Below are 27,398 nucleotides of genomic sequence, written 5' to 3'. Positions count from 1 at the left end.
CAGAACAGTCTGAGTGTGGTCTAGATGCCTATATATACATTCTATAACATAAAATGATATTGCTTATTTATATGCATGTAATAATGTAAATGCTGATAACCTCCTATTTGTATTCCCACAGATATGGCTTCTAATGTTTCAGATGGCTATATTGTTAACAAGACATGTCCTGATGCAAAAGGTATGACATGATTTACTGCTTGTTTAGTGATTTCCAAGATAAATATATAGAAATACTATACAAATAGCATAAATATAGAATATATAACATGTACTGCACAGTATAGCTGGCAATAGTAATTATTAAAAATACAAAAATAAGTACATAAATAAGTAATGTCATTAAAAGGACACTGAACCCAATTTTTTCATGATTCAGATAGAGCCTGAAATTTTAATTTTCTTCATTCTCTTGGTATCTTTAATTGAAATGCAAGAATGTAAGTTTAGATGCCGGCCCATTTTTGGTGAACAACCTGGGGTGTTCTTGCTGATTGGTGGATAAATTCATCCACCAATATAAAATTGCTGTCCAGAGTTCTGAACCAATAATTATAGCAAGAGAACAAAGAAAAATTGATAATATGAGTAAATTAGAAAGTTGCTTAAAATTGCATGCTCTATCTGAATCATGAAAGAAAAAAATTGGGTTCAGTGTCCCTTTAATATCCTCAGAATATGTGAAATACAATGTGCAATAGTGTTACATGTACATATACAAAGTCTCAAAATTAAAAAATAAATATTCTTGGTACAAGTTGTTCTTTCTTTCTTTCTATGGGTATATTAAAGCAAAAATCACACGCTCTAATTTATTGAAGCATGCCCTTTTTGTACTATAAATGCTCCAACTCTATTGGCACGGTGATCTTAATCTTTTCTTATGAGATTATCTACGTCTTGTCATTATCGTGAGATTCCTCAAAGAATTTTACAGAGGCACCTTTTAGCTTGATATCTCATATGCAGGTTTCTAAATGTAAAGGAGAGACGTGCACTGCAATTTAATTCTCAGTAAAGCTCCTAAAATGTTGTGTGATTTCTCAACATGGCCGCAAGTTTATGACCACCAGGCCCTTGGTGTTTAAAACCCACTACAGCTGCTGAGCTGGCAGGGACATGTGACTGCCAATGCTGATTCACTCATTGGCTGTTCTCTGCTCAAGACCAGAAGTTCTCTGTGGATCCCGAGCTGTACCGTTGAAGCGGTTAAACAAAAAGAGCTAAAGCTCTAATAAATGAGACCATTTATTTTTTGCTATATATTATTATTATGCTATATTGTTTTCACTCTTCAGATATTAGTTTCTTTAATAAATACTCTTACCAGTATTATGTTAGTAAGATTACCATTGTATTCTCTGAGGAACACAAAAGCCATTTGCGGCATACATTTAAAGAGCGGAAAGAAAACTTCCATTAGAGAAAGAAATCTCTTAAAGGAACATGAAAGCCAAACAACTTTCAAATTTACTTCTATTATCTAATTAGTTTTGTTCTTTTGGTATCCTTTGTTGAAAAGCATGCCTAGGTAGACTCGAGTTGGAAGCTAGCTGCTGATTGGTAACTGCACATATATGCCTGTTGTCATTGGCTTACCAATGTCTTTAGTTAGCTTCCAGTAGTACATTGCTGCTCCTTCAATAAAGGATACCAAGAGAATAAAGCAAAATTGATAAGAGAAGTAAACTGGGACATTGTTTAAAATGTTATACACTATCTGAATCATAAAAGAACACATTTTTTTTTCATGTCCCTTTTAAATAAAATATCCTTTTTTTTCTTATTTTGCATGTGTAAAAAAATAGCACTATTTTATATTATTTTGAAGTGTATATATTGTTTTCATATTTTGGGATTTGTATTATATTATTTTATATTTATATCAAACATATTTATAAGCATTGCTTTGTTTTAGAAAATGTACTAATGTCATAGGCTATTTTCCTTTTTGTTAGTAAAGTAAAATGTATTGTCTAGTCATTAGTTTTGAGACAATAATGCACAAAAGGGATTTAAACATTATTTCAGTCATTTGTTATTATATTATTGTCATTAATTGTTGTTATTATATTGTCATATATGAAACCCAAATTGTTTATTTCATGATTCAGATAGAGCATAAATAACTTTCCAATGTATTTCTATTATCTATCTTCTAGTTTATTCTCTTTGTATATTTTGTTGAAAAGTATACCTAGGTAGGCTTAGACGCTGCTGATTGGTGGTTGCATATATATGCCTCTTATCAATGGCTTTCATCTAGGGATGGGCGATTGTTTCTAAAAATTCGAAATTTAAAACGAATTTTGATACATTCGTTCGAATCGAATTTTGAATGTTTATATAACATTCTAACATTCTATTTTCGAATTTTCGTTTTCAAATTTTTCAATAAAATTCGAAAATATTTGTTCGAATAATAGAATGTTTAGCTATGTATTCATTCAATTGTAATATTGGAATTTGAATGTGACATTCGAATTTTAATGTGACATTCAAATTTTAAATAATATTTCTAGTCTACAACTATGTTTAATAAATGTAATATTCGAATTTGAATGCTACATTCGAATTCGAATGTCACATTCGAATTTGAAATAATATTTCTAGTCTAATACTGTGTTTTAAATGTGACATTCGAAATGGTGTTTCTAGTCTACAATTGTGTTTTATAAATGTAATATTTGAATTTGAATGTGATATTTGAATGTATTACTGCTCCTTCAACAAAGCATACAAAGAGAATGAAGCAAATTAGATGATAGAAGTACAATGGAAGGTTGTTTAAAAGTGTATGTTCTATCTGAAACATAAAAGAAAAAAATTGTGTTTTATGTACAAAAACTTCTTCCTCTGAGCGTTTGAAAGGACTGAAAGTACCACTGGGTTTTGTGTTTTCCGTTGACTTCAAATGAGAAATCTTGTAAATTAGTCCTGCAGCTGTGGAATAATTCATGAAAATACTGATTTGGACAGTAGAAGACAGTATGGGAGTTTTAGATGCCTATGATTCTATCAAACACTATCAGAAAAAAAAAGACTTTACCAAAAGAAGTTTTTTTTTTTTTATTCATATAAAAAATCAATTTCTTTTTAAACATGCTTGAAAGAAAACAGGAGTACAAATTAAACATTCACAATTTAGATAGAGCATGGAATTGAAATAAAACAAAACTTTTACTGTACTTCTTTTATCAAATGTATCTATTTATTTTGTTGCATTTTGTTAAAACAGCCCCTTTCCATGAGAGCATACTGAGGTATGCTCAGGAGGGTGAATTTCTTGAGAACTTTTATTAGAATCATAGTTGTAAACACTGCTGCCAAATAGTGTTGAAGACACATGCACTCTCTTGAGCATATCTTAGTATCCTGTTATGGAACGGAGCTTATATTCCAACCAAGGATACTAAGAGAATGAATTACATTTCATAAAAGATCAAATCAAAACAGCAACCAAGAGTGTAAGATCCATAGAAAAACAGTAATAATATATATACCAAAAAACTAAACACTGTGCATCTCAAAATAAGAAATAGAAAAACAATAAAAGGATATAATTAGTTTTATTGTGGGACAACCTCAAGGAGAAATGCACACCATTATCATGAATCTCTTATGTATATGTTGGGACAAACTGTTTAATACAAACATACTCACTTTATTGAGAGCTATAACCGAGCTTTAAGGAATATAGACATTTAAAGGGACATGAAACCCAAAATATTTATTTCATGATTTAGGTAGAGAATACAATTTTAAACAGCATTCCATTTTACTTCTATTATCTATTTTGCTGTATTCTTTAGATTTCCTTTGTTGAAGAAATAGCGATGCACATGGGTGAGCCAATCACACGAGGCATCTGTGTGCAGCCACCAATCAGCAGCTACTGAGACCGTTTAGATTTGCTTTTCAACAAAGGATTTCAAGAGAATGAAGCAAATTAGATAATAAAAGTAAATTGGAAAGTTGTTTAAAATTGAATGCCCTTACTAAATCATGAAAGAAAAGAAATTGTGTTTCAGGTCCCTTTAAATCTCCCATTCCACCAGTGTAAGTAAAAGGAAAGGTAACGGACAGATCCAATCCTCTTTATTTATTACAACATTAAAGGGACATGAAACCCAATTTTTTTTTCATGATTCAGATAGAGCATGCAATTTTTAGCAATTTATATGTCCCTTTATGTATAAACAACAGATATATGCACTTTTTAGTTTTACTAAGTAAAGTATGAATTGTGTGTAAAATTAATTGGATCTTTTTAAAATAGAGCTTACAATCTACTTCAGATTAATAATGTGTTTTTTTTATTGATTTATTTATCTAGTTTACCCATCATTGTCATATGCTGTGGATACAACTGGCTCAATGTCATATACCATGCAGCAGCTGACAGAAAACAACCAGTTTCTCATTGAACGCATTTCTAACCGATCTTCTGCTGATATACGGCAATACAGCTTGATGGAATTTAATGATCCAAGTATGATATACAAACATATATATATATATTTTTTCAGGAATGAGTAGCTTTTTTTGCATGTTATTTAATGTAAGACTTACATAATGCTAGAAAATAAAAATATTAGCAAATGTGCAGCTTATTCTTTATGCATAGGGTAACGCATATTATTTTAATTATTTTATGTCAAGTACTATTACTAAAGTTGTTCAATTTTAATATTATTCTAGCTTTTAACTTTTAAGACCCTGTACTGCCAAATAACCAAATATTTTGCCAGTTCACATATCTGTAAGTTTGGAGTAGACTGTCCCTTTAAAGGATTACTTTCTGTTATAGTTTTTAAGCTAAACAACTAACATATTAAAGTTAATAAACATTAATTAAAACCTACTGACCTATATTTTCTCCAAAACGAAGTTTCATAACGTTCTAAAAGTTATATCTTTTATTCGCCGATGATGTCACGTTATCCTGCCCACTATTTTCAGCACTGCATGTTCAAAATACTTAAACCAATAACTTTGTGTTTAAAGCGCCATTTTGAAACCTAGGTATTGTAAACGGATTGGTACAGAGCAAAGGATACCCACGGAGTGGGTTTGGAAAACAATTAAATTTGCAGACAAGATTTCTGATATACGGTAGAGATATGTTAATGAAATGCTATTGATAAAAAGCTTATTTGGGGTAGTTAGTTAGTAACAGGCATAGAAAATATTTACTTACAGTGGCCCTTTAAGTAGGGCTTACTAGCCCTGGGAAGTGCGTTCCTGGTGGCCTAATTATCAAGCTCCAAATGGAGCTTGATGCCCCTGTTTCCGCGCTAGCCTTCAGGCTCGCCGGTAAAGACCTCTGCTCCATAACTTGTCTGTCTGCTCTGAGGCCGCAGGCATCAATCACACCCGATCCTATACGATCGGGCTGATTGACACCCCCTGCTAGCGGCCGATTGACCGCAAATCTGCAGGGGGCGGCATTGCACAGGCAATTCACAATAACTGCTTGTGTAATGATAAATGCTGACAGCGTATGCTGTCGGCATTTATCGATGTGCGGCGGACATGATACGCTACTTCGTATCATGTCCACTCGCACATTAATAAATAGGCGCCCAGGTGTCTAAAAACATATCAGGTTCCTGTCACTATATAAACTTATGATACAACATCTCATTGAAGGTACCTTTTCATAAAAAAAAGAATGTTGTCGAACATGCAAATTAAATAAGCAAAACTAATTCTCCAATTTCTTGCAAATATCTTGCAGATATGGACAGTTGATATTACTTTATATTAGTATATTTAGAAGTTATATAGAGAGATCGCATGGGCACTGTGTATATCAGTATAATTGTATTAGACTACTGATTATGATTATGGCTAGAAGAAAGTAAATTTAACCTTCAACAAATAAAATTGTTTTTTTCACAGGATAAGGTAGTTAGTCACTGCCGATACAGTTATGAAAGCAAGTTCAAAAAGGCTAACTAAAGTATTGTTCTGCTTTCCATTAAATTGTTGAGATGTCAGGGATCAAAGGAGATCTGCATAGTTTAAATTGAAGGGGATTTATATTGTTGTTTAGTTACTGTATGTAATAATGAGTTTTTTCTTAATTTCCATCATCAGCTGTTGGACCTCTTCGTATAACATGCTCAGCAACAGAATTTGTCTATTATGTAAAGTCACTTTATCCATATGATGGGGGCGATTGTCCGGAACTAGCAATGGCTGGTCTTCTACAGCTCCTGGAAAACAGTCCATATGGTTCTCTTGCCGTTGTTATAACAGATGCATCTGCAAAAGATTACAGTGATACTTACGCAGTGAATCGCATATATTCTCTGATAGATGCTAAACAAATAAAGGTGGGATATATTAAAATAATTCATGAATAGTTATGAAATTGTAAGTACCTTTTTACATTCCTATATTCCTATAATATTTTAATGGCATTGTAGCAGTATTTAGGTCAATATGAGGATCACAGTGTTAATTCTGAAATAACATATACCATATCTTAAAGCACTGGATTTCAAACCTGTCATCATGCTCCCTAACAGGTCAGATTTTGAGGATATCTGAACTAGAGCACTGGTGAACCAATCAGATGATTAGTAAACATGGTTATTTCACCTGCTCTCATCCAACGTAATCCTGAAAACCTGGACTGCTGGGGAGGCCTGAGGAGCGGATTGAAAACCAGTGTCTTAAAGGAACATGAAACCCCATTTTTTAGATAGAGCATACCAGTTTAAAAAACTTTCCAATTCTGTTATCAAAATTGCTACATTTTGTTGGTATCCTTTGCTAAAAGAGCAACTGTTCACTTGTGTAGCTCCAAGTAGTGCATTGCTGTTCCTAAAACTACCTAGGATTCCAAGAAAAATGCTATTTAGATAATAGAAGTAAATTGAAAATATGTTTACAATTGTATCCTGGATAGCACTTGCTGATTGCTGGCTGCATTTAGCCACCAACCAGCAAGCGCTACCCAGGTGCTGAACCAAAGATGGGCCGGCTCCTAAGCTTACATTTCTAAGTGATAATAGTAAATTAGAAGTAAATTAGAAAGTTGCTTAAAATTGCTGCTCTATTTGAATCATGAAAGAAAAAATGTGGGTTCAGTGTCCCTTTAATGATTACAATATAGCATGCTATTTTTATCAGCTTTCCAATTTACTTCTATTATCTAATTTACTTTGTTCACTTTCTATACTTTGTTAAAAAGCATAGCTAAGTAGTCTCAAGAGCAGCAATGCCCTAGTGGGAGTTAGCTACTGATTTGTGGCTTCACATACATGTCTTTGTCATTGGCTCATCTGATGTGTCAGCTAGCTCCCAGTAGTGCATTGCTGCTTCTTCAACAAAGAATACCAAGAGAATGATTTGTTTTAATAATATAAGTAATTTGGAAACTTGTTAAAGATTGCATGCTCCATCTGAATTATGAAGAAAAAAAATATCTGGGGTTCATGTCTAAGTGCACAATTCATTTTGATATTTATTTATATATTATATATCTATTTTTTTAATTTTATTTTATTGCACAGAAATAAAATCCACTGTATCAGATACATAAAATGAAAAAAGTTAGACAAAGACTAAAAATAAACAAAGTCACATACAGTAGATAAAATAAGAAATGTAAGATTTCCAATAATCAACGTCTTTAAGCAAAAAGGAAGAAAAAAAGAGAAATACCCAGAGCAATTTTACAAACCTAATCTGGCTGTAAATTTAACATAATACATTTTGAATAAGTACATGTACTAGATTGTATATTTTGTTCTAGACAAGCAAAAACAAGAAAATAAACTAATTTTGAGGTTTTCTTGCCTCACGAAACAAAAACCTTAATTAAAGGGACAGTCTACACCAGAATTGTTATTTTAAAATATAGATAATCCCTTTTTTACCCATTCCCCAGTTTTGCATATCCAACACAGTTATATTTATATATTTTTACCTCTGTGATTATCTTGTATCTAAGCCTCTGCAAACTGCCCCTTTATTTCAGTTCTTTTGACAGACTTTCAGTTTAGCCAATCAGTGATAGCTCCCAGGTAACTTCATGTGCATGAGGACAGTGTTATATATATGAAAAACATGAACTAACACCCTCTAGTGGGGAAAAACCCGTTAAAATGCATTCTTAAGAGGCGGCCTTCAAGGTCTAAAAAATTAGCATATGAACCTCCTAGGTTAAGCTTTCAACTAAAAATACCAAGAGAACAAAGCAAAATTGATGAAAAAAGTAAATTGGAAAATTGTTTAATATTACATGCCCTATCTGAATCATGAAAGTTTGTTTTGGACTAGACTGTCCCTTTAAGTATTATTGGAATTTTAATAATACAAATAAAGTAAACAGAAGCGCTTAAATTAAATGATTTTACTGCAACATCTATCTAGGATAAACATAAATCCTACATAAGAGACTAAATATAAAGACAAAAATTAAGCAAAAATAGAGGTAGGAGATATAATTCCTCAATCAACAGGGCTTCCTTCCCTTGCAAATAAACAACAGAGTCAGAGTTTCTAAAGAGATAGAGTATAAGTTTTTCAATATTGTGAGGAAACTCTTTAATTATATCTTTCCATTTTGAAATAAATCTTTGGACACTTGTATCAGATTGCACATCAACTAAGTTTTGTTCCAGAGTAATTTGATGGTAAATGTTATCAATCAATTCTTTAAGTCTAAGTGATTTAGGAGATTTCCATTTTTTTAGGATTTGTTTTCTAACTGAAAAAGATTACTGTATTAATAAGATTATGATTAATGCTATTAGGTATTTTATCAGCAAGAGAAATAACCTTAAAGATGTCAAACTCCAACCTGTGAGTCAGTTTACAGGACAACCAAAAAGCTATTTTTAGCCAGAAAGAGTTAACTTTGGGGCAGGACCAGAAATAATGGACAATGTCGGCTCTAGAAAGGCGACATTTAGTGCAATTGACACTTTCCGCAGTCCAACTTGCCAGGACTCGCGGAGTCAAATAGGCTTTGTGCAAGTTTTTGAGATGAGACTCTCTCCAAATTATTGATGGGGAATTTGGAACCTTGTTAAAGATTGCATGCTCCATTTGAATTATGAAGAAAAAATGTGGGGTTCATGTCTAAGTGCACAATTAATTTTGATATTTATTTATATATTATATATGTATTTTTAAGGGAACATTTGAAAGTTGAGTAGAAACATTTGTATCACAACACATTTATACCTTGAAAATATGTATGAAACATTTTGTTGACTATTTTATATGGTCTGGCATCCACTTACCATCAGAAGTTTGGAATATAAGATGCGGGATATTTGAACGCCTGTAATAAAAACATGAGTCTTATATGCTAAAAAATGCTGTATATAGGTTCTAAGTAGGAATAGCATAACTATGCAATGGCAGTATGTTTAACAATCATTTATCGAATATACTATGTCTTTAATGATTAGTTGCCTATAGTTAAAGGTATAATACTAAACACAATTATTTTTCTTTTATGATTCAAATAGAGCATGCAATTTTAAGCCGGCCCATTTTTGGTTCCGCACCCTGGGTAGTATTTGCTGATTGGTGGCTACATTTAAAGGGATACTGAACCCAAAATTTCTCTTTCACGATTCAGAGCATGCAATTTTAAGCAACTTTCTAATTTACTCCTATTATCATTTTTTCTTCGTTCTCTTGCTATCTTTATTTTTTTAAAAAAGCATCTAAGCTAAGAAGCCAGCAGATTTTTGGTTCAGACCATGGACAGCACTTGTTTCTTGGTGCTGTCGAATCAGCAAGGACAACCTAGGTTGTTCACCAAAAATGGGCCGGCATCTAAACTTACATTCTTGCTTTTCAAATAAACATTCCAAGAGAATAAAGAAAATTTGACAATAGGAGTAAATTAGAAAGTTGCTTAAAAATGCATGCTCTATCTGAATCCTGAAAGAAAAAATGTAAATTCAGTGTCCCTTTAACCACCAATTAACAAGTGCAACCCAGGTGCTGGACCAATAATGTGCCGTCTCCTAAGCTTACCAAGATACCAAGAGAACGAAGAAAAATTCATCATAGGAGTAAATTAGAAAGTTGCTTAAAATTGCATGGTCTATCTGAATCATGAAAGAAATGTTTTGGTTTAGTGTCCCTTTAAGTGTAAAGTAAAATAACTTTAGAGGGTCTTTTTTGTTTTCAAAAGATTCAAATGAATTTATTCTGTTGGTTTTAGGTGATTTTTCTGGCTACCGGCATCTGTTACAGTGATCAAACTGCAGATTTTGTCATTTATAAGGATATTGCCACTCAAAGCTATGGACATGTTTTTAAAAATGTTTATTTTTCATCTAACAGTGCAGTAAGTACCTTTTTATTATTTTATTTCTGTAATTTCCGTTTTCAAAGAGAACAAAACAATGGTAATCGTTATTTTGTATCTGTTTAATTTTCTTATGAGTTAGTTATAAGCAAGCAATAGTACATTAATAAAATCCTCTATTTACCCCCTGTAAATGGGTTAAACACATAGTTAAATTAATCTCCAGAGCAACAATGCACTGCTGGGAGATAACTGGACACATTTGGTAAGCAAACAATCACCAGCTAGCTCACAGTATTGCTGCTCCTGCACCTACCTAGGTGTCCCTTTCAAGGGACAGTCTACACCAGAATATTTATTGTTTTAAAAGATACAGTAGATAATCCCTTTATTACCCATTCCCTAGTTTTGCATAACCAACACGGTTATATTAATATACTTTTTACCTCTGTAATTACCTTGTATCTAAGCCTCTGCGAACTGCCTCTTTATTTCAGCTCTTTTGAAAGACTTGCATTTTAGCCGATCAGTGCTCACTTCTAGGAGCTTCACGTGCATGAGCACAATGTTATCTATATGAAACACATGAACTAACACTCTCTAGTGGTGAAAAACTGTCAAAGTGCCCTGAGCTAAGAGGCGGCCTTCAAGGCCTTAGAAATTAGCATATGAACCTCCTAGATTTAGCTTTCAAAGAATACCCTTAGAGAACAAATCAAAATTGGTGATAGAAGTAAATTGGAAAATTGTTTAAAATTACATGCCCTATCTGAATCATGAAAGTTTGTTTTGGACTAGACTGTCCCTTTAAGTAAATTTGATAATACAAGTAAATTGAGATGTCTCTTAAAATGCTCTGTATGAACCACAAAAATTAAATATTTACTTTCATGTCCCTTTTAGTTCTACCCGCCCAGTCTGCTGGTTATATTAAAATAATCTTATATATGCATTTAGTATATATCAGCAACTAAACACTGTATTACAAAGCATCTGCAAACAAACCAAAAGTTCATTTTGTTTACGTAATTTAGGATTTGTGCACTTCAGAAGTAGCCGAGGGAGTCCATAAAATGCCACTTTAGTATCTTTACCTGTTCTCATTTGGGGCCTCACGATCTAAAGATCTCTGCTCAGGTGAGATGATCTAAAACGATCCCCCAGCACTGTTAGATCTCTAGTGAAATTCTTAAAAGGCAAATTTTGATTTACTTCTCCAAGGGGTGTTCCCGGCATTTCTGTATTTGAAAGAGAGACTAGCCCAGTGCAATATAGCACTGCATGACATGATAATTCTCCATCATTTACACTTAATGCTTTCTATTTTATATTACTTTACACTTCTCTGGGATACATCATTTTACTGGGGAGAGAGAAGGTAACAGGAAAACACCTGGGGCTGATATAAAGTCTCAGTTTGCATCTATTGCAAATTAAACTGAAATGTTTTCACTACAATTTAATTTGATTTAGCCTTTCTGACAGTTAAATAAGTGTATTGTGAATTTTGAGCAAACTTCACCTGCATACAGCTGAGTGAGTCCAACTTGTTTAAAATGCTTACAGCATTTCCCAAGACTTATGAGAGAGCTTCAGACATACCCTGGGAGCATAATCAGAATTTGTACATCACTGCTGGATCTAAATCTAAATGTATTACAATATAAAATAGAAAGTGCATAAGGTGCCAAGATTGTTTTTGCCCCATTGTTGTCTTAAAGCTCTAACAGACTGTGAGATAATGCGTGTTAAAATTGTTGGCCACCAGGTGGTTCCAATATTGTGATTGGTATAAGTCAACCTACATTATCCAAGCACCTACGGACTGTATTAGAAGTACACAATATTTAAGCGTTGTGTTTGCCTCCCTGAAACACTTAAAGAATGGTAATCACTAAAACTTAATTCTTTCCGAAATTGCTGGCATTTCAAATGTATTAGATGCTATAGACTTCACACATATTGCTTTTAGACCACCAATGGAAAGAGAAGAAATGTCATGCAATAGAAAGCATTTAACTCCCTGAATGCCCAGATGGCATGTGATGCTCAACTTTGTATAATAAGTGTTCATGCCAGAGGGATTGCTACATGGTAAATATAATATTTCTAATAAATGTGTATAATGCAATTATATTTTGCTTGTCCATACAACATTAGTGGTATTTTATGTAACTTTTTCAGTAATATAAAAACTAAAGGGTTAATTAATATTAAAATGATCCACATCTAGTCTGGCTTCTAATTTATCAATCTTTGTCAACTTTCACACCTGATTTCACGCGAATATATCCCTTCCCATGCTTTTTTTTTTTTAATAAATTTTGGTGTTGGACAGTAATTTGTAGGGGTCAGACTTTCTCACTTACGCTCACTACTAATTTTTGATAAATTAATAAAGTGACCCCAATGTCCTGATTTTTAAAGAAGAAAACCAAGGACCACTCACATACCCCTATGCCTCTCTACACCCATAATCATCCAACCTCTCCCTGAGAATGCTGCTCCTAGGACTTCCCAACGTCTCTCCTGAGTAATCCTGGCTGTGCTCTGAGCCTCATGGTCTAGAATGCTAGGGACTAAAAACTGAGTGATATGCTTCAGCAAGTAAACAGATTCTGCACAATATACTACGGTCAAAAATTGACCATCCTTGCAGGTAGACAGTAGTGAACTTGTCCGTCTGCAATCGCCACTTGCAATGTTGCACTGCATGGAAACATTTAACATTATACAAGAGGTTTCTGACACAAATAATTGTGCTAGAGTAGGGAATGTCAATCACCCCTAAACAAGCGAGTATTGGAGTGATTGATTTTGCCACCTCTGGGTGGGGGAGAGGAAGAAAAAGCAGTTTCTACTTCTTAAATATGTGGCACCAGGCTCACTTATGTGATCCTACTCCACATAGCTCAAAAAGTGTCATTGTAAAACCTAAAGTTCAGTTCCGGATTCGCATTCTTTGACATTAAAATCCATTAGAAGTGACACTGATTAAACTAGCCTTTTTGAAATATGTATATGGTTTAGCAAGAACATCAGGGTTTCTTAAAGGGACACCCAAGTCAAAATTAAACTTTTATGATTCAGATAAAGCATGCACTGTAACCCCTTAAGCAAATGTGACATATATATATGCTGTGTGATATTCTGTTTATCGTTCCGCACAACGTATAAATAAATAGCAGTCTCGGCTGTTAACCCCTTTCATTACTGGGACTTTCAGAGAAGAACTTGCCCAATAATAATAATGATTTTTAGCATTTTGGCTATTACTCTATTTAAACAGAAATAGAGCCTTATTTTTTCTATTTACCTGTCCAACTGTATTTTTTTTTTAAATAGACAACCCAAGGTATTGCTCTAAGCCGATATTGATAAATTTCATGCCACCATTTCATGGCCAAATGCGATCATATAAAAAAAATATGTTAACTTTTCACAAACTTTGGGTTTCTCACTGAAATTATTTACATACTGCTTGTGCAATCATAGCACAAATGATTGCAAAAGCTTCTCTGGGATCCCCTTTGCTCAGAAATAGCAGACATGTATGACCTTGCCATTGGTTTTTGGTAATTAGAAAGCCGCTAACTGCAGCTGTGCACCACACTTCTATTATTCCTAGCAATGAAGGGGTTAATCAGGTAGCTTTCTAAGGTTAATTTTAGTTTTAATGTAGAGATTACCCTCCCACCTGACACCTCCTACCCCCTGATCCCTACCTGATCCCTCCCAAACAGCTCTGTTCCCTCCCTCACCCCCCACTGGTCACCACCATCTTAGGTACTGGCATACAGTCTGCCAATATTTTTAATGCAATTTTTTCTTAATTCATTTTTTTTCAGCAGTGTAGGATTCCCCCCTTACCCTCCAACCTCCCTGATCCCTCCCAGACAGCTCTCTAACCCTCCCCCTCTAACTATTTCTGCCATCTTAGGTACTAGCAGCTGTCTGCCAGTACCTATTATTATTTTTTTATTATTATTATTATTATTAATATTTTATTTTCTGTATTGTAGTGGTCTCCTCTCCCATAATCATTAGTTAGGGACCCCCCACATTCCACCCCACCTTTTTCTGTAGCATAGCACCCTTAGCCTCCCTCTCCCTTTAGTTTTATTTTCCACAGTGTAGGGCCCTGCCACACCCTCTCCCTCCCTCCCCACTCCGCTACTGAATTGCCCACCCACCTCCCGGATCTCCTCCCACACCTCCTGTCGGCACGAGCAGATGATCGTTACAGACAGTGACACACACACAGTGTCATGATCTGTAACGATCTGGTGTTTGCCTTCATATGGAACCGGAGTACCGATCGTGCTCAAGTTACAAATGCAGGCAGATTTCTGGAGTTCAGGAACTTCAGCTCTCAGCTTTAGCTTAACAGCTGAGACTGCTAGAGCTTCCTGCAGCTCAGATGTATATGTATATATATATATATATATATATATATATATATATGTTGTGGGGTACGATAAGCAAAGTACCGCACAATGTACAGTATATATACATTGTATTGGTCTAAGGGGTTAAGTTACAATTGGTGCGCTGGTTCCATATGAAGGCAGATGCCAGATCATTACAGATGGTAACACTATGTGTGTCACCGTCTGTATCGATCATCTGCTGGTGCTCATCTGCTGGTGCCGGGGTAGGTGTGGGAGGGAATCCTGTAGGTGAGTGGGCGGTCCAGCAGCATAGGGGGGAGGAAAGAGGGAGGGGCTGGGAGTGGGATGGCCCTACACAGCTGAAAAAATAAAAATAAAGGGAGAGGGATGGGGAACTACACAACAGAAAAATGATGGGATGGGGGTCTCTAACTAACTATTGCTGGGGGGGGGAAGTGTGGGGGACCACTACACTATAGAAAAAAAATAATATATATATATATATATATATATATATATATATATAGTTAGACAGCTGTCAGTACCTAACATGGCGGACACAAGTTAAAGGGGGAGGGGACGCTTAGAGAGCTGGTTGGGAGGGATCAGGGAGGGATGAGGTAGGTTGGAGGGTAAGGAGGGATCCTACACTGCAGAAAATATAAACAAAAAATAAATAATTAATTTAAAAAAAATTGCATTAAAACTTTAGATTGGCAGACTGTCTACCAGTACCTAAGATGTTTGGGCGGGATCAGGTAAGGATCAGTGGGTGGGAGGTGTCAGGTGGGAGCGTAATCTCTATACTAAAGCTAAAATTAACCTTACAAGCTACCTGATTAACCCCATTCACTGCAGGGAATAATAGAAGTATAATGAGCAGTTGCAATTAGCGGCTTTCTTTTTACCAAAAACCAATGGCAAAGACATGTATGTCTGCTATTTCTGAACAAAGGGGATCCCAGAGAAGCTTTTACAATCATTTGTGTCATGATTACACAAGCAGTATGTAAATAAGTTTGTAAAAAAGTTATTGGTTTTTCTTATATGATTGCATTCGGCAGTGAAATGGTGGCATGAAATATAATAAAATGAGCATAGATCAATACCTTGGATCAAAAGTTATAAAAAATATAGAGTTTTGATAGGTAAATAAAAAATATATAGTTTTAATAGGTAAATAAAAAAACAAGGCTCTAAATGCTAAACATTCTACAGAATCTTGGGCAAGTTCTTCTCTAAAAGTCACAGCAGTGAAGGGGTTAACATGACTTTCCAAGTTACTTCCATTAAAGGGACACTCATGTCAAAATTAAACTTACATTATTCATATAGAGCATGCAGTATTAAACAAATTTCCAATTTACTTCCATTAACAAAATGTGCAGTCTTTTTATATTTACCATTTGAGTCACCAGCTCCTACTGAGCGAGCATGTGCAAAAATTCACAGAATATACATATGTGCATTTGTAATTGGCTGATGGCTGTCACTAGGGATGGGAGAATGTTTCTAAAAATTTGAAATTTAAAACAAATTTTGATACATTCGTTTGTTCATATCGAATTTTGAATGTTTATATAATATTATTTTTTTTTTATGTTAATAGTTTATTTTTATTAGTTAAAAAAATCCAAATCAAATCAATATTTGTGGAATTACAACAGCAACACTGTAAGATGAGTCTCAGAAACCTCTACCGCCTGGCCCAGCCTTCCACAGTGGTTGAAGTTTTTCACCTACACTTTGGTCTATATACACTTTGGTATATATATATATATATATATATATATATATATATATATATATATATATATATATATATATATATATATATATATTGTGGCGTGTATTAAAAAAACATGATACGACTATTCTTATGATACACAATTTTGCTCTATGTGTAAAATTGTTTATAAGGGACCCTTGATATCTTTTTTTATATATATATATATTTTTATTGAATAAGAAACAGGCATTACATATAAAGAAAATACATGCAGATGGTATGACATTGTAAATCAAGGACTGAAAACATGGGTATATTTGCCTGGGGCAGTTGCACAGGGTTTGACAGTGTGATGCCCAAAGTACGAAACCAAAGTGGGACTGTAACATTTATACATTTTGTTAATATATTGTAGCATTAAATTCTGTAAAAAATGAATACTAAATGAAGCAAAGATGCAATAGTAAACATAGTCTGTTGACAAGAATAACCTGGGAGAGGGTAGGGGTGGCTTGGGCTGGGGAAGGGAAAAAAAAGGGGGGGGAGAGGGGAAGGGGGGTCAGACAAGCAGGGTATAGGGAAACTCTTTTCAGACCAAGATATCCTAACCTCATGTATTCAAAGGTTTTAAAGTTTATCTAGCTGTTTCCCTACTTTCCATATCTGCGAGTGTAGGAGTGGTTTACTATGTTGAGTAAAAATCGGGTCTTCCATGAGTTCTAAATAGGTCATTATTTTAACTATGTCACCCCTGGTAGGAAGCGTCTTTTGTTTCCAAAGTCTGGCTATCGACAGCTTAGCTGCAATGAGTAAATATATACTAAGGAGGTCAGTCGGGGTTGAGGATGTTTTAATGTCCAAGTGGAATAGGATGGTTTGCAGGGTAGTCCCTAGGAGAGGGTCTAGTATTTTACATTTGTGTGAAATCTCATTCCAGAAAGGTTGCAGTGCAGGGCACTCCCAGCATATGTGGACTGGCGATCCCACCAGCCCGCAGCCTCTCCAACACAATGGGGAATTTAGGGGATACATTTTAAAAAGTCTGAGTGGTGTGAGATGCCACTGTGTGCAGACTTTGATGTATAATTCTAGCAAGGTGATACAATGAAGGGCCTGACTGGTAAGCGCAACAGCTCTGGACCACTCGTCCTGCTCCGCATGGAAGTGAAGGGCTCTCTCCCAGGCCATAATATAGGCTGATTTGTAGAAGGTAGGGGAGTTCAGCAGATCCCTATATGAAATCAAAAGCGCTAGAAGGAACCTTGATGCTATTAAGCCATCTTTTTTCCCAGTTAGTGAGTTCGCGCAATAGCCAATCTAGGAAACCCCACGATCTCAGTAGACTTGTGGTGGGTTGTAAATAGAATAGAACTGCAATGTTGTAATGAAGTGCCCATTAGGAAACAGGTCGGCTATGCAATTTATGCCATAGTCTTGCCACAGAGTCGGATGTGAATCCTTGAGAGCTGTGAGAAGGCCTGTAAGAGAGTGGATGGGAGAAGGATGAGGAGCAATTTGTGGTAGTGAGCAGGTTCTATCCCACAAGTGAAGGGCATGTGAAATAATTGTGTTTTGGATCTTGTAAGAGGATCTGACATGTTTGGGCAGCCATATGAGATCCAGTAACATGAGTGAGCTAGGTAGTGTTGCTTGTTCCAAGATCTTCCACTTGCTGCTACAGGATGCCGCATTCCAGGAGAGAATATGAGCTAGCCTTGAGGCTTTGTGATTAAAGGTTAAGTTGGGGGCACCTGCACCCCCACTGAGGAGCGGTTGCTGCATTATTCTCGTGGCTACCCTAGGGTATTTGTTCCTCCAAATATATCTATTACAAACTAGCTGAAATTTACCTATGAGGGATTTAGGTACTGGAATGGGAAGTGAGCAAAAAAGGTATGTAAGTTTGGGAAGTAGAACCATCTTGAACGCTGCTATACGTCCCATCCAGGAGATACACAGGACACTCCATTTGTCAGCGCTTTTTGGAAATGTTGTAGGAGAGGGTAAAAATTGGACTCAATTATAGTGGAAGTATTGCAGGAGAAAAACACTCCTAGGTGTTTGATCTTTTGTTAAGACCAATTGAATGCATATGTTCTCTTAAATTCTGCAAGTTCTTTATCTGATAAATTAATGACATAGGCATCAGTTTTGCTAACATTGAGTTTGTAGAAGCTAATTTGACCAAAATGATGTAGTAAGTTAAAGAGAGTTGGAAGGGAATGGGAGGGATTCCCCAGGAATATAGACTTTTTTGTCGAAATATAGTCTTTTGCGTCGTCCCTGCAATCTCAACCCCCTGAATATCCGGACTACTCCTAATCGCCTCTGCAAGTGGCTCCATAATAAGAGTGAATATCAGTGGGGACAGGGGGCAACCCTGCCTTGTTCCATTTGTGATGGGGAAGACGGGGAAATGGAATCCTAAACCTCTCACAGATGCTGAGGGAGTGGAATATAATGCTTTAATGCATGAGTTAAAAATGCGGGGGAAAACCAAATTTGCTCAGGACTTCGAATAGGTAGGCCAAGTTCACCCGATCGAAGGCCTTTTTCAAGTGCTAGGGTTGTGCAAGGAAGGTCCAGCCTTTTAGCTTCGAAATAGATGTTAAGAATTTGTGGGTATTATCCAGCCCTTCCCTACCAGGGGTGAAACCCACTTGGTCCCAATCGATTAACCAAGGAAGAACTTGATTCAGTCTGGAGGTCATAAGTTTGGCTAGAATCTTCACATCTGTGTTGATTAAAGAGATGGTTACTATAAAAGCCTCTAGTAGTTCAGAGGGAAGAGAGACAGTTTGTCTGGCTAGCAAGAGAACTCTAGTAATCAGAGAGGAAAGTTGCGGGAGGAATGTTTTATAGAAAAGGTTGCTATACCCGTCTGGGCCTGGGGCTTTGTGAGACTTCAGAGTTTTAATGACTGAGACCACCTCCTCTACACAAAAAGGAGAATCGAGTAAGTCTTTCTGGGCATCAGATAAAGCTGGAAGGGAAAGTGAGTCCAAGAATTCTTGGATGTGTTGTATGGATGGGGTGGGGGATTCTGGGGAGTTTTTTTAAATTATATAAGGAGGAATAATAATTGGCAAAAGCCTTGCCTATATCCGCCAGTAGGCAAACTATTCCATTTTACATTTTTATGTATGGGATACGGGCTTCCACAGTCCGTTGCCTGAGCTTGTTAGCTAATAACCGGTCCACTTTGTTCCCTTGTTTAAATTGACGAGTCTGCGCTTGATATCTTTTAGATTCCAGCGCCTTTTTTTTTTGCTTTAGTAACTTCTATTTGGGATAGTACCTGGGGATCTAGCAATGCCATGTGAGAAGTGGTTAAGTCCCGAAGAGTTAGATGGAGTTGAGCTAGGGTCCCTCCCAGATGTTTTCTATACTCTGCTTTAAGCTTGCTAAATAGCCTCCTAACATATGTCTTAAGGGAGCCCCATAGGCAAAAGTAATTAACTGAACCGTCGTCATTTATCTCTAGAAACTTGTCGATTTCCCTCTGCGTGTACACAACATGCTCTGGGGCTGAGAGAAGATATTCTGGTAACTTCCAAGAGGGTCTGGAGGACATACAGTTAGGGGCCCTCATGGACATCTGAACCAGGAAGTGGTCCAACCATGAACAGTTATGCATGTGCACTGAGTGTGGTCTAGTAGCCGGGGTTCACAAAAAATATAATCAATTCTGGTATAGGTGTGGAATGCAGAGTAGTAGGAATAGTCCCTAGAGGAGTGGTGGTGGGATCGCCAGGTATCAAATAGATTACTGTATACTGGGCAATGAGATTAGTGAATTGTTTGGCGGTTCCTGAGGTTTGGGGGTCATAAGGTTTGAGCTTTGGTGAGCATCTGTCTAGGGTTGTGTCTAGGACCATATTAAAGTCACCTACTAAGAGTAGGTTTTGAGTCTTGTGGGTGGCTAGTAGTCTTAGGAAATTTCTGAGCGCTTGAATCTGTCCAGAGTTTGGGCCATAATAACTAGCTAAGGTGTATGGGATGTTGTTACGGTTACCCTTAGTCTCGCTGAGAGATGGACCGCTTAGTAGCCTGGATTCCTATTGCTGAAGAGGGGAGAAACTGCTTTCCATAGTATTCTATATGAGTCTCGCAAATGTAGAATAATCCCCCTTAGCTGTAGTACAGCTAGGATACCCTTCTGCCCACAAAAACGAGTCAACGCTGCGATTGAGGGACAACCAAGAACTGAGGACTGGGATGCCCAGCCTGCTTTTTATTTAGGTTACATGCACACAGGGCACTCCCAGGGGGGGAAGCATAAAATCCCCCATCACACATTTAGACAAAGCCCTTGGACAGGCCACCGCAGATAACAAGTACACACAAGAAAACAATTGAGTCCTTCTTATCACCTAGCAGTGAATGCTTATCACAAACTTAATTACAGTACACAATATGCTAGGAAACCTGCCTCAGAAAATAGTTTTCTCAAAACTGAACAGAGTTAACCCTTTATGAAATGATACTTGTTACAGTTTTCTTGGAGCCCTTCTTAGGCGCTGGCTTGGCTGGTTCAGGCATTGCTGCTGGGAAATAAGTTTCTTCACAACAAAATAACTAATGCTTCTGTAACAGTGCTCCCTTTCTGTGGAACACTCTGGCAGACACGGTCTGACCCCTTTTCGGGGCAGACTAAGGCTGTCCAGACCGCTGGTTATGCGGGGCTGAGGTCGGTTTGTCTGGACAACCCGTCGGCGTTGCCATTCTGTTTCCCAGGTCTGTAAGTAATGGTGAAATTGAAGGGTTGCAACGATAAACTCCAACGTAATAGCCTGCCATTATCTCCAGAGACCCGGTTCAGCCACACCAACGGGTTATGGTCGGTGACCAGAGTGAACTCCTGCCCATATAAATAGGGAGTCAATTTCTTTAATGCCCACACCAAAGCCAAACACTCCTTTTCGACCGCTGCATAGCTGACTTCGCGGGGCAGGAGCTTCCGGCTGATGTAGGCAACTGGATGCTCCCCTCCATCTTCGCCTACTTGGCTGAGGACGGCTCCCAGCCCGAACATGGAAGCATCTGTGTGGACGATAAAACGTTTGTTAAGGGCTGGAGCCGCCAAGACAGGAGCGTTAATTAGAGCATTTTTGAGAGCCTGGAAAGCCGTTTCACAGTGGGGAGACCACAGGACCTGTCGAGGTAAGTTCTTCTTGGTCAAGTCAGTCAGGGGTTTGGCAAGTGTGCTGTAGTCTGGTACGAACCGTCTATAGTACCCTGCCGTGCCCAGGAAGGCTAGGACCTGAGTCTTAGTGATGGGGGTGGGCCAATTGGCGACAGCTTCTATCTTGGCCGGCTCTGGTCGCTGCTTTCCACACCCCACCCGGTGACCCAGGTACTGTACCTCGGCCATCCCAAAGTGGCATTTTTCTGGCTTCAGAGTCAGGCCAGCAGCCCGGATCTGATCCAGAACCATTCCTATGTGAGCTAAGTGGTCCTCCCATGACTCACTGTGGATCGCTATGTCGTCCAGGTAGGCGCAAGCAAAACTCTGGAAGCCATCCAGGAGCCTATCCACCAAGCGCTGGAATGTAGCTGGGGCATTCTTCATCCCAAACGGCATTACCCTAAACTGATATAAGCCGAATGGGGTGACGAATGCCGACTTGGGGATAGCCTCCGGGGCCAGGGGAATCTGCCAGTAACCTTTGCAGAGGTCAATAGTGGTCAGGTAATTTCCCCTGGCTATACGATCGAGTAGCTCGTCTACCCTGGGCATAGGGTAAGCGTCCGTCACGGTCTTTTCATTGAGCCTCCGATAGTCTACGCAGAACCGGGTGGTCCCATCTTTCTTGGGCACCAAGACAACTGGGGAGGCCCAGGGACTGTCGGAGGGCTCAATTACCCCGAGTTGGAGCATCTCATCGATCTCCTTCTTCATTCCTATCCTAACTGCTTCGGGGATTCGGTACGGAGCCTGGCGCAAGGGAGCTTGTCCCGGAGTATCTACCTGGTGGGTGGTTAAAGTAGTGTACCCTGGCTTCGGGGAGAAGGTGAGGTGTTTGGACTGTAGGAGTTGGTTGAGCTGCTCCCTTTCAGTGGGGCTAAGTCGGTCTCCTATCTGAACCTGAGCCACTATACCTGTGGGGAGACTCTTTTCTAATAGGTCTGGAATGGGTAGACTGTCGGGGCCTTCCTGAGGGGAACAACATACGGCCGTCACGTTTTCTGGTCGCTCAAAATATTCCTTGAGCATGTTTACATGGAATGTCTTTCTAAGATTGTTGTCGTGGCAGCTAGCTATCACATAAGTGGTGTCTCCCCTTTTCTCTACGATCTGGTAGGGGCCCTGCCAGGACGCCTGCAATTTGTCTGTCTTCACCGGCTTAAGTACTAACACCTTTTGTCCTATGGTAAAGATTCTCTTTCGGGCCCCCCGATCGTACCATACTTTCTGTCTTCTCTGGGCCGACTGGAGATTAGCCCGCACGGATTTGGCTAATTGCTCCATTCGGTCCCTGAGTTCCAGCACGTATGGCACAATGGGGACACCGTCAGTCTCCATCTCTCCCTCCCAGTGCTCCCGGATCAGGTTTAGGGGTCCCCGTACCTTTCTTCCGTAGAGCAACTCGAAGGGAGAGAACCCTGTCGTTTCCTGGGGCACCTCCCGATAAGCAAAAAGGAGGTGCGGCAGGAAGCGTTCCCAGTCTCGGTATTCCTGAGTGAACGTCTTGAGCATTTGCTTGAGGGTCCCATTGAACCTCTCACACAGCCCGTTCGTCTGGGGGTGGTATGGGGAGCTCAGGAGGGACTTAATTTTGCAAACCTGCCAGAGTTGTTGGGTCAATTCAGCCGTAAATTGGGTGCCTCGGTCGGATAGGATTTCTTTTGGAAATCCTACCCGGGAGAACACCTGTACTAGTGCATTCGCTACCGTATCCGCTTGTATGTTGGATAGGGCGACAGCCTCTGGGTACCTGGTAGCGTAGTCCACTACGGTAAGAATGTAGCGCTTACCGGAGGGACTAGGGGTAGCCAGTGGTCCCACTAGGTCAATAGCAACCCGGCTGAAGGGTTCCTCTACAATGGGCATATTTACTAGATGGGCTTTAGGGTGATCGCCTCGCCTTCCTACTCGTTGACACACATCGCAGGTGTTACAGTAAGTTCTAACGTCGGCGTGTACCCCTGGCCAAAAGAACGTGTGAGTAATGCGGTGTAGGGTACGGGTTACAGCTAGGTGGCCTGCTAAGGGGATGTCATGGCCTATCTTGAGGATTTCTTGACGGTATTTATGGGGCACTACCAGCTGTCGCCTACGCTGTCCCCTTTTCTCTGTCCAGCGGTATAGTTTCCCTTTTTCCCATAAGAATGTTTGATTATCTGCCCCGCCCCCTCCGGTCTCTGCTCGTTCCCGGTACTTTTGTAAGGTCGGGTCAGTCTTAGACTCTGTCTCGAAAGCATCTGGGGTGTCCCAGGGTATGGGGCCTAACATGTCAGGCAATGTCGGGGTAGGTCTTACCTGTGTCTCCCGCACTGGTGAGAGTTCTCGCTCCGTCCGGGCTTGGGCCCGTGTAGTCACTGGGTCCGCCTCGTTGTTGCATACTGGAGCATAGGCAGAAGTCATGGGGCCCAAATCATTGCCCAGTAGTACTTCGGCAGGTAAATTATCCATTATGCCCACGTTCACAGCCCCCTTTCCCGCTCCCCAATCAAGATGCACTTTAGCTGTTGGAATTTTGTACACATCCCCCCCCGCCACTCTAACGGCCACAGTCTGTCCAGATCGCTTGTGCTCCGGCACCAAATGACTCTGTACCAGCGTGATAGTAGCCCCTGTGTCTCTCAATCCCTCGGTAGATCGCCCCTCGAGCCATACCTTCTGCCGATGGTGCTGGCGGTTATCTGAGGCAGCATATACAGGGTCCGCCTCGTGAAGCGGCCCCAAATATTCCTCCATAGGGGCCTCTTGGTTAACACAGAGGGTCCGGGCCGGACGATATGCCCCAGAGGGGTAATTGTAATTCCTGGGTGTCTGGTGCGTATTAAGGGGGCAGCTAGCCATGAAATGCCCTGGTTGCTTGCATCGGTGGCAAGTCGGTCTGGGACGCTCAGAGCTGTTATTGGGTGGTCCTGAGTGTCGGGCGGGCCCTGCGGGCACCGGGGCTCGGAATTCAGCACGAGGGGGTGCACGGTAAACCTCTCTGGGTTCGTGAAGACGGGAGTCATAATGTTCATCGGCCAATTTGGCTGCTTCTTCTAAGGTAGAAGGTCGCCTGTCTCGCAGCCATTCCTTCCCTTGCTGTTCCATGCCATTATAAAAATGTTCTAAGAGAAACAATTGTAAAATTTCCTCACCAGTCACCGCTTTACTTCCGCTCATCCAGTGATTTGCCGCTCTCCGCATTCGGTGCGCCCATTCCATATGGGTATCGTTAGGCTTCTTTTTCGTGCCCCGAAACTGTCGGCGATACGCGTCCGGAGTTACTGCGTACCGTCGCAACAGTGTCTCCTTAACTAGCTCATACTGTGTCACTTCCTCAGCACCCAGAGTACGAAAGGCTTCCAGGGCTCGCCCGGATAGTTTCCCAGACAATATCGTGGGCCACTCCCTGTTGGGAATCTGGTGCAGGGCACATTGCCTTTCGAAGTCCGCCAAATATTCATCAATCCCTGTCTCGCTCTCTAGGAAGGGTCGAAATGCCGCATAGGGTATCTTGGGCCTCCCAGCATTTTCGACAGGGATGATTACCTGCGGGGCTTCAGCATTGCGGTGTGCGTTCGCTAGGTTGAGTTCGTGGGCTCGAGTCTCTCGTATATCCTTGTCCGCTTCCGCCATCAACTGCTGTACCAATTCCATGGAGGGGTTCGGCCCGTACAGTGAGAGCCTCTCCCGGACAATCCTGGTTTTTTCGTCACTAATCGTGGTCGGTGTTTCCGCCATTGTGAAGCTCTGATCCAGTTCGGTCAATTCTGCGATCAGCTCTCTCCTCGGCCGGTTGCTGGCGTACCCCCCTCTGCTTTCAAGTAAATCCTTTAGGGTTGTACGCTTCAATTTTTCGTAAGCGCTCTCCATCCGTTCTGTACCTCTCCTAGGAAATCCAGGAAAAATCCCACCGCTGCCGCCAAATGTTACGGTTACCCTTAGTCTCGCTGAGAGATGGACCGCTTAGTAGCCTGGATTCCTATTGCTGAAGAGGGGAGAAACTGCTTTCCATAGTATTCTATATGAGTCTCGCAAATGTAGAATAATCCCCCTTAGCTGTAGTACAGCTAGGATACCCTTCTGCCCACAAAAACGAGTCAACGCTGCGATTGAGGGACAACCAAGAACTGAGGACTGGGATGCCCAGCCTGCTTTTTATTTAGGTTACATGCACACAGGGCACTCCCAGGGGGGGAAGCATAAAATCCCCCATCACACATTTAGACAAAGCCCTTGGACAGGCCACCGCAGATAACAAGTACACACAAGAAAACAATTGAGTCCTTCTTATCACCTAGCAGTGAATGCTTATCACAAACTTAATTACAGTACACAATATGCTAGGAAACCTGCCTCAGAAAATAGTTTTCTCAAAACTGAACAGAGTTAACCCTTTATGAAATGATACTTGTTACAGTTTTCTTGGAGCCCTTCTTAGGCGCTGGCTTGGCTGGTTCAGGCATTGCTGCTGGGAAATAAGTTTCTTCACAACAAAATAACTAATGCTTCTGTAACAGATGTCATCTAACTTACAGTAAAAAATTAGATATCTACCTCGGGGCCTTTATGAGTTTCTAGTTTTTCAAAAAGTACACCCTTATGTATCAGAATCGCAACGCCTCTCAATTTCCCTGGGAAGGAGGCTGTCTCTACTACCGGGTAGTGTTTATAGTTTAAGGGGATAGGTGCGCCCACCGCCCAGTGAGTCTCCTGTAGAAAAACAACCTTTGACTGAGCATGGGCGAGGTAACTCATAAGCCTGATTCTTTTATTTGGCATGCTAAGCCCCCTAACATTGTGGGAGGTACATATTAGAGACATAGTTGCGTTAAATTGTTTGCTTTACGGCGGGGAAGAAGAGAAGAAAAAAAGGGGGGAAGAAGGAGGACGATAGGGCAGACTTGGGATGAAAGGGGATGGAGAGGGGAGGGTTACCCTTACAGCTTTAATAACACTATATAAGGTTTCAATATGATATTTCCTATTGATTGCGCTATTGCCAAGAGAAACCGCTTAGATAGTTCTCCTTAGTGAAGGGGGCTCCTTATAGAGGAGGGGTTGTGTTGGGTATGGGTTGTGGGGGGAGGAGGTGATTGGTAGTAACTATGGGCTCTTCTGCCAGCGAGAAAGTTCTTGAGAAGAGGGATGTCGCACAGGTAAGGGGGGGGGTAGACAGGGGGTATGTAAAGTTGGAGTGACGGCCATTACGCCTGTCATATGATGTAAATGAGAAATATAAGAACATATTTGTCAGTGTTAAGATAATGAGAAAATCAGTGGTGTTCACATAAAAATTAACCATTCAACATTAAAACAGTAACATCAACATTGTTAACATCAATTATTTATCATCAGAACAACGTGCTGCCAAGGGGGTTAATCCAGATACAGCCTCCCTGAGGCATTCTGCAATATAGAGCATCCTCTGTCCACAGGGGAATGCAGTGTGTGCTTGTATTGCCTTAAGGTAATACAATGTATGTGGGTTGTGAAAGAGACCACAGTTAAGTAAGAGTAGGGTGGTTCCTGAGGTCCAAATAAAGAATTGGGTGCAATGTGTTAGCCTGCTTTGAGTAAAGGCAGGATGTTCTAAGTTATGGGGGCTTATACCATTCTTTATGGGACAGCACTCTATGAGCTAGGGGAGGGTAGACATCTCTGCCGATTACTAGGGGCACCTTAGCCTATAGATAAACCCAGGGAGTGTAAACCACAATCTATGTATGGAGGGGGATAGAAGATGTGCACATGCTGGGCTCCCGCTACTCATACATACATCTTTAGATAGTTACCTACAGAGAGTATAACTTGACACTTGCCTGT

General features: G+C 39.5%; 1 protein-coding gene and 1 long non-coding RNA gene across 2 annotated transcripts in view; one reads left to right on the top strand and one right to left on the bottom strand.

Moving 5' to 3' along the window:
* LOC128642102 (uromodulin-like) overlaps positions 1-27,398 on the top strand; it is a 90,243-nt gene that overhangs the window by 940 nt on the left and 61,905 nt on the right. The window contains exons 2-5 of the mRNA XM_053694763.1: positions 122-181; positions 4,337-4,492; positions 6,103-6,341; positions 10,202-10,327. Of these exons, the coding sequence (XP_053550738.1) occupies positions 122-181; positions 4,337-4,492; positions 6,103-6,341; positions 10,202-10,327 (581 nt within the window). The remainder of the gene's footprint in view (positions 1-121; positions 182-4,336; positions 4,493-6,102; positions 6,342-10,201; positions 10,328-27,398) is intronic.
* LOC128642103 (uncharacterized) overlaps positions 1-27,398 on the bottom strand; it is a 214,353-nt gene that overhangs the window by 174,520 nt on the left and 12,435 nt on the right. The window lies entirely within an intron of this gene.

The sequence above is a fragment of the Bombina bombina genome, chromosome 11 (assembly GCF_027579735.1).
Source record: "Bombina bombina isolate aBomBom1 chromosome 11, aBomBom1.pri, whole genome shotgun sequence".
NCBI lineage: Eukaryota > Metazoa > Chordata > Amphibia > Anura > Bombinatoridae > Bombina > Bombina bombina.
Note: the sequence above shows the minus strand (reverse complement) of the source record. Positions and strands in the feature narration are given on the sequence as shown.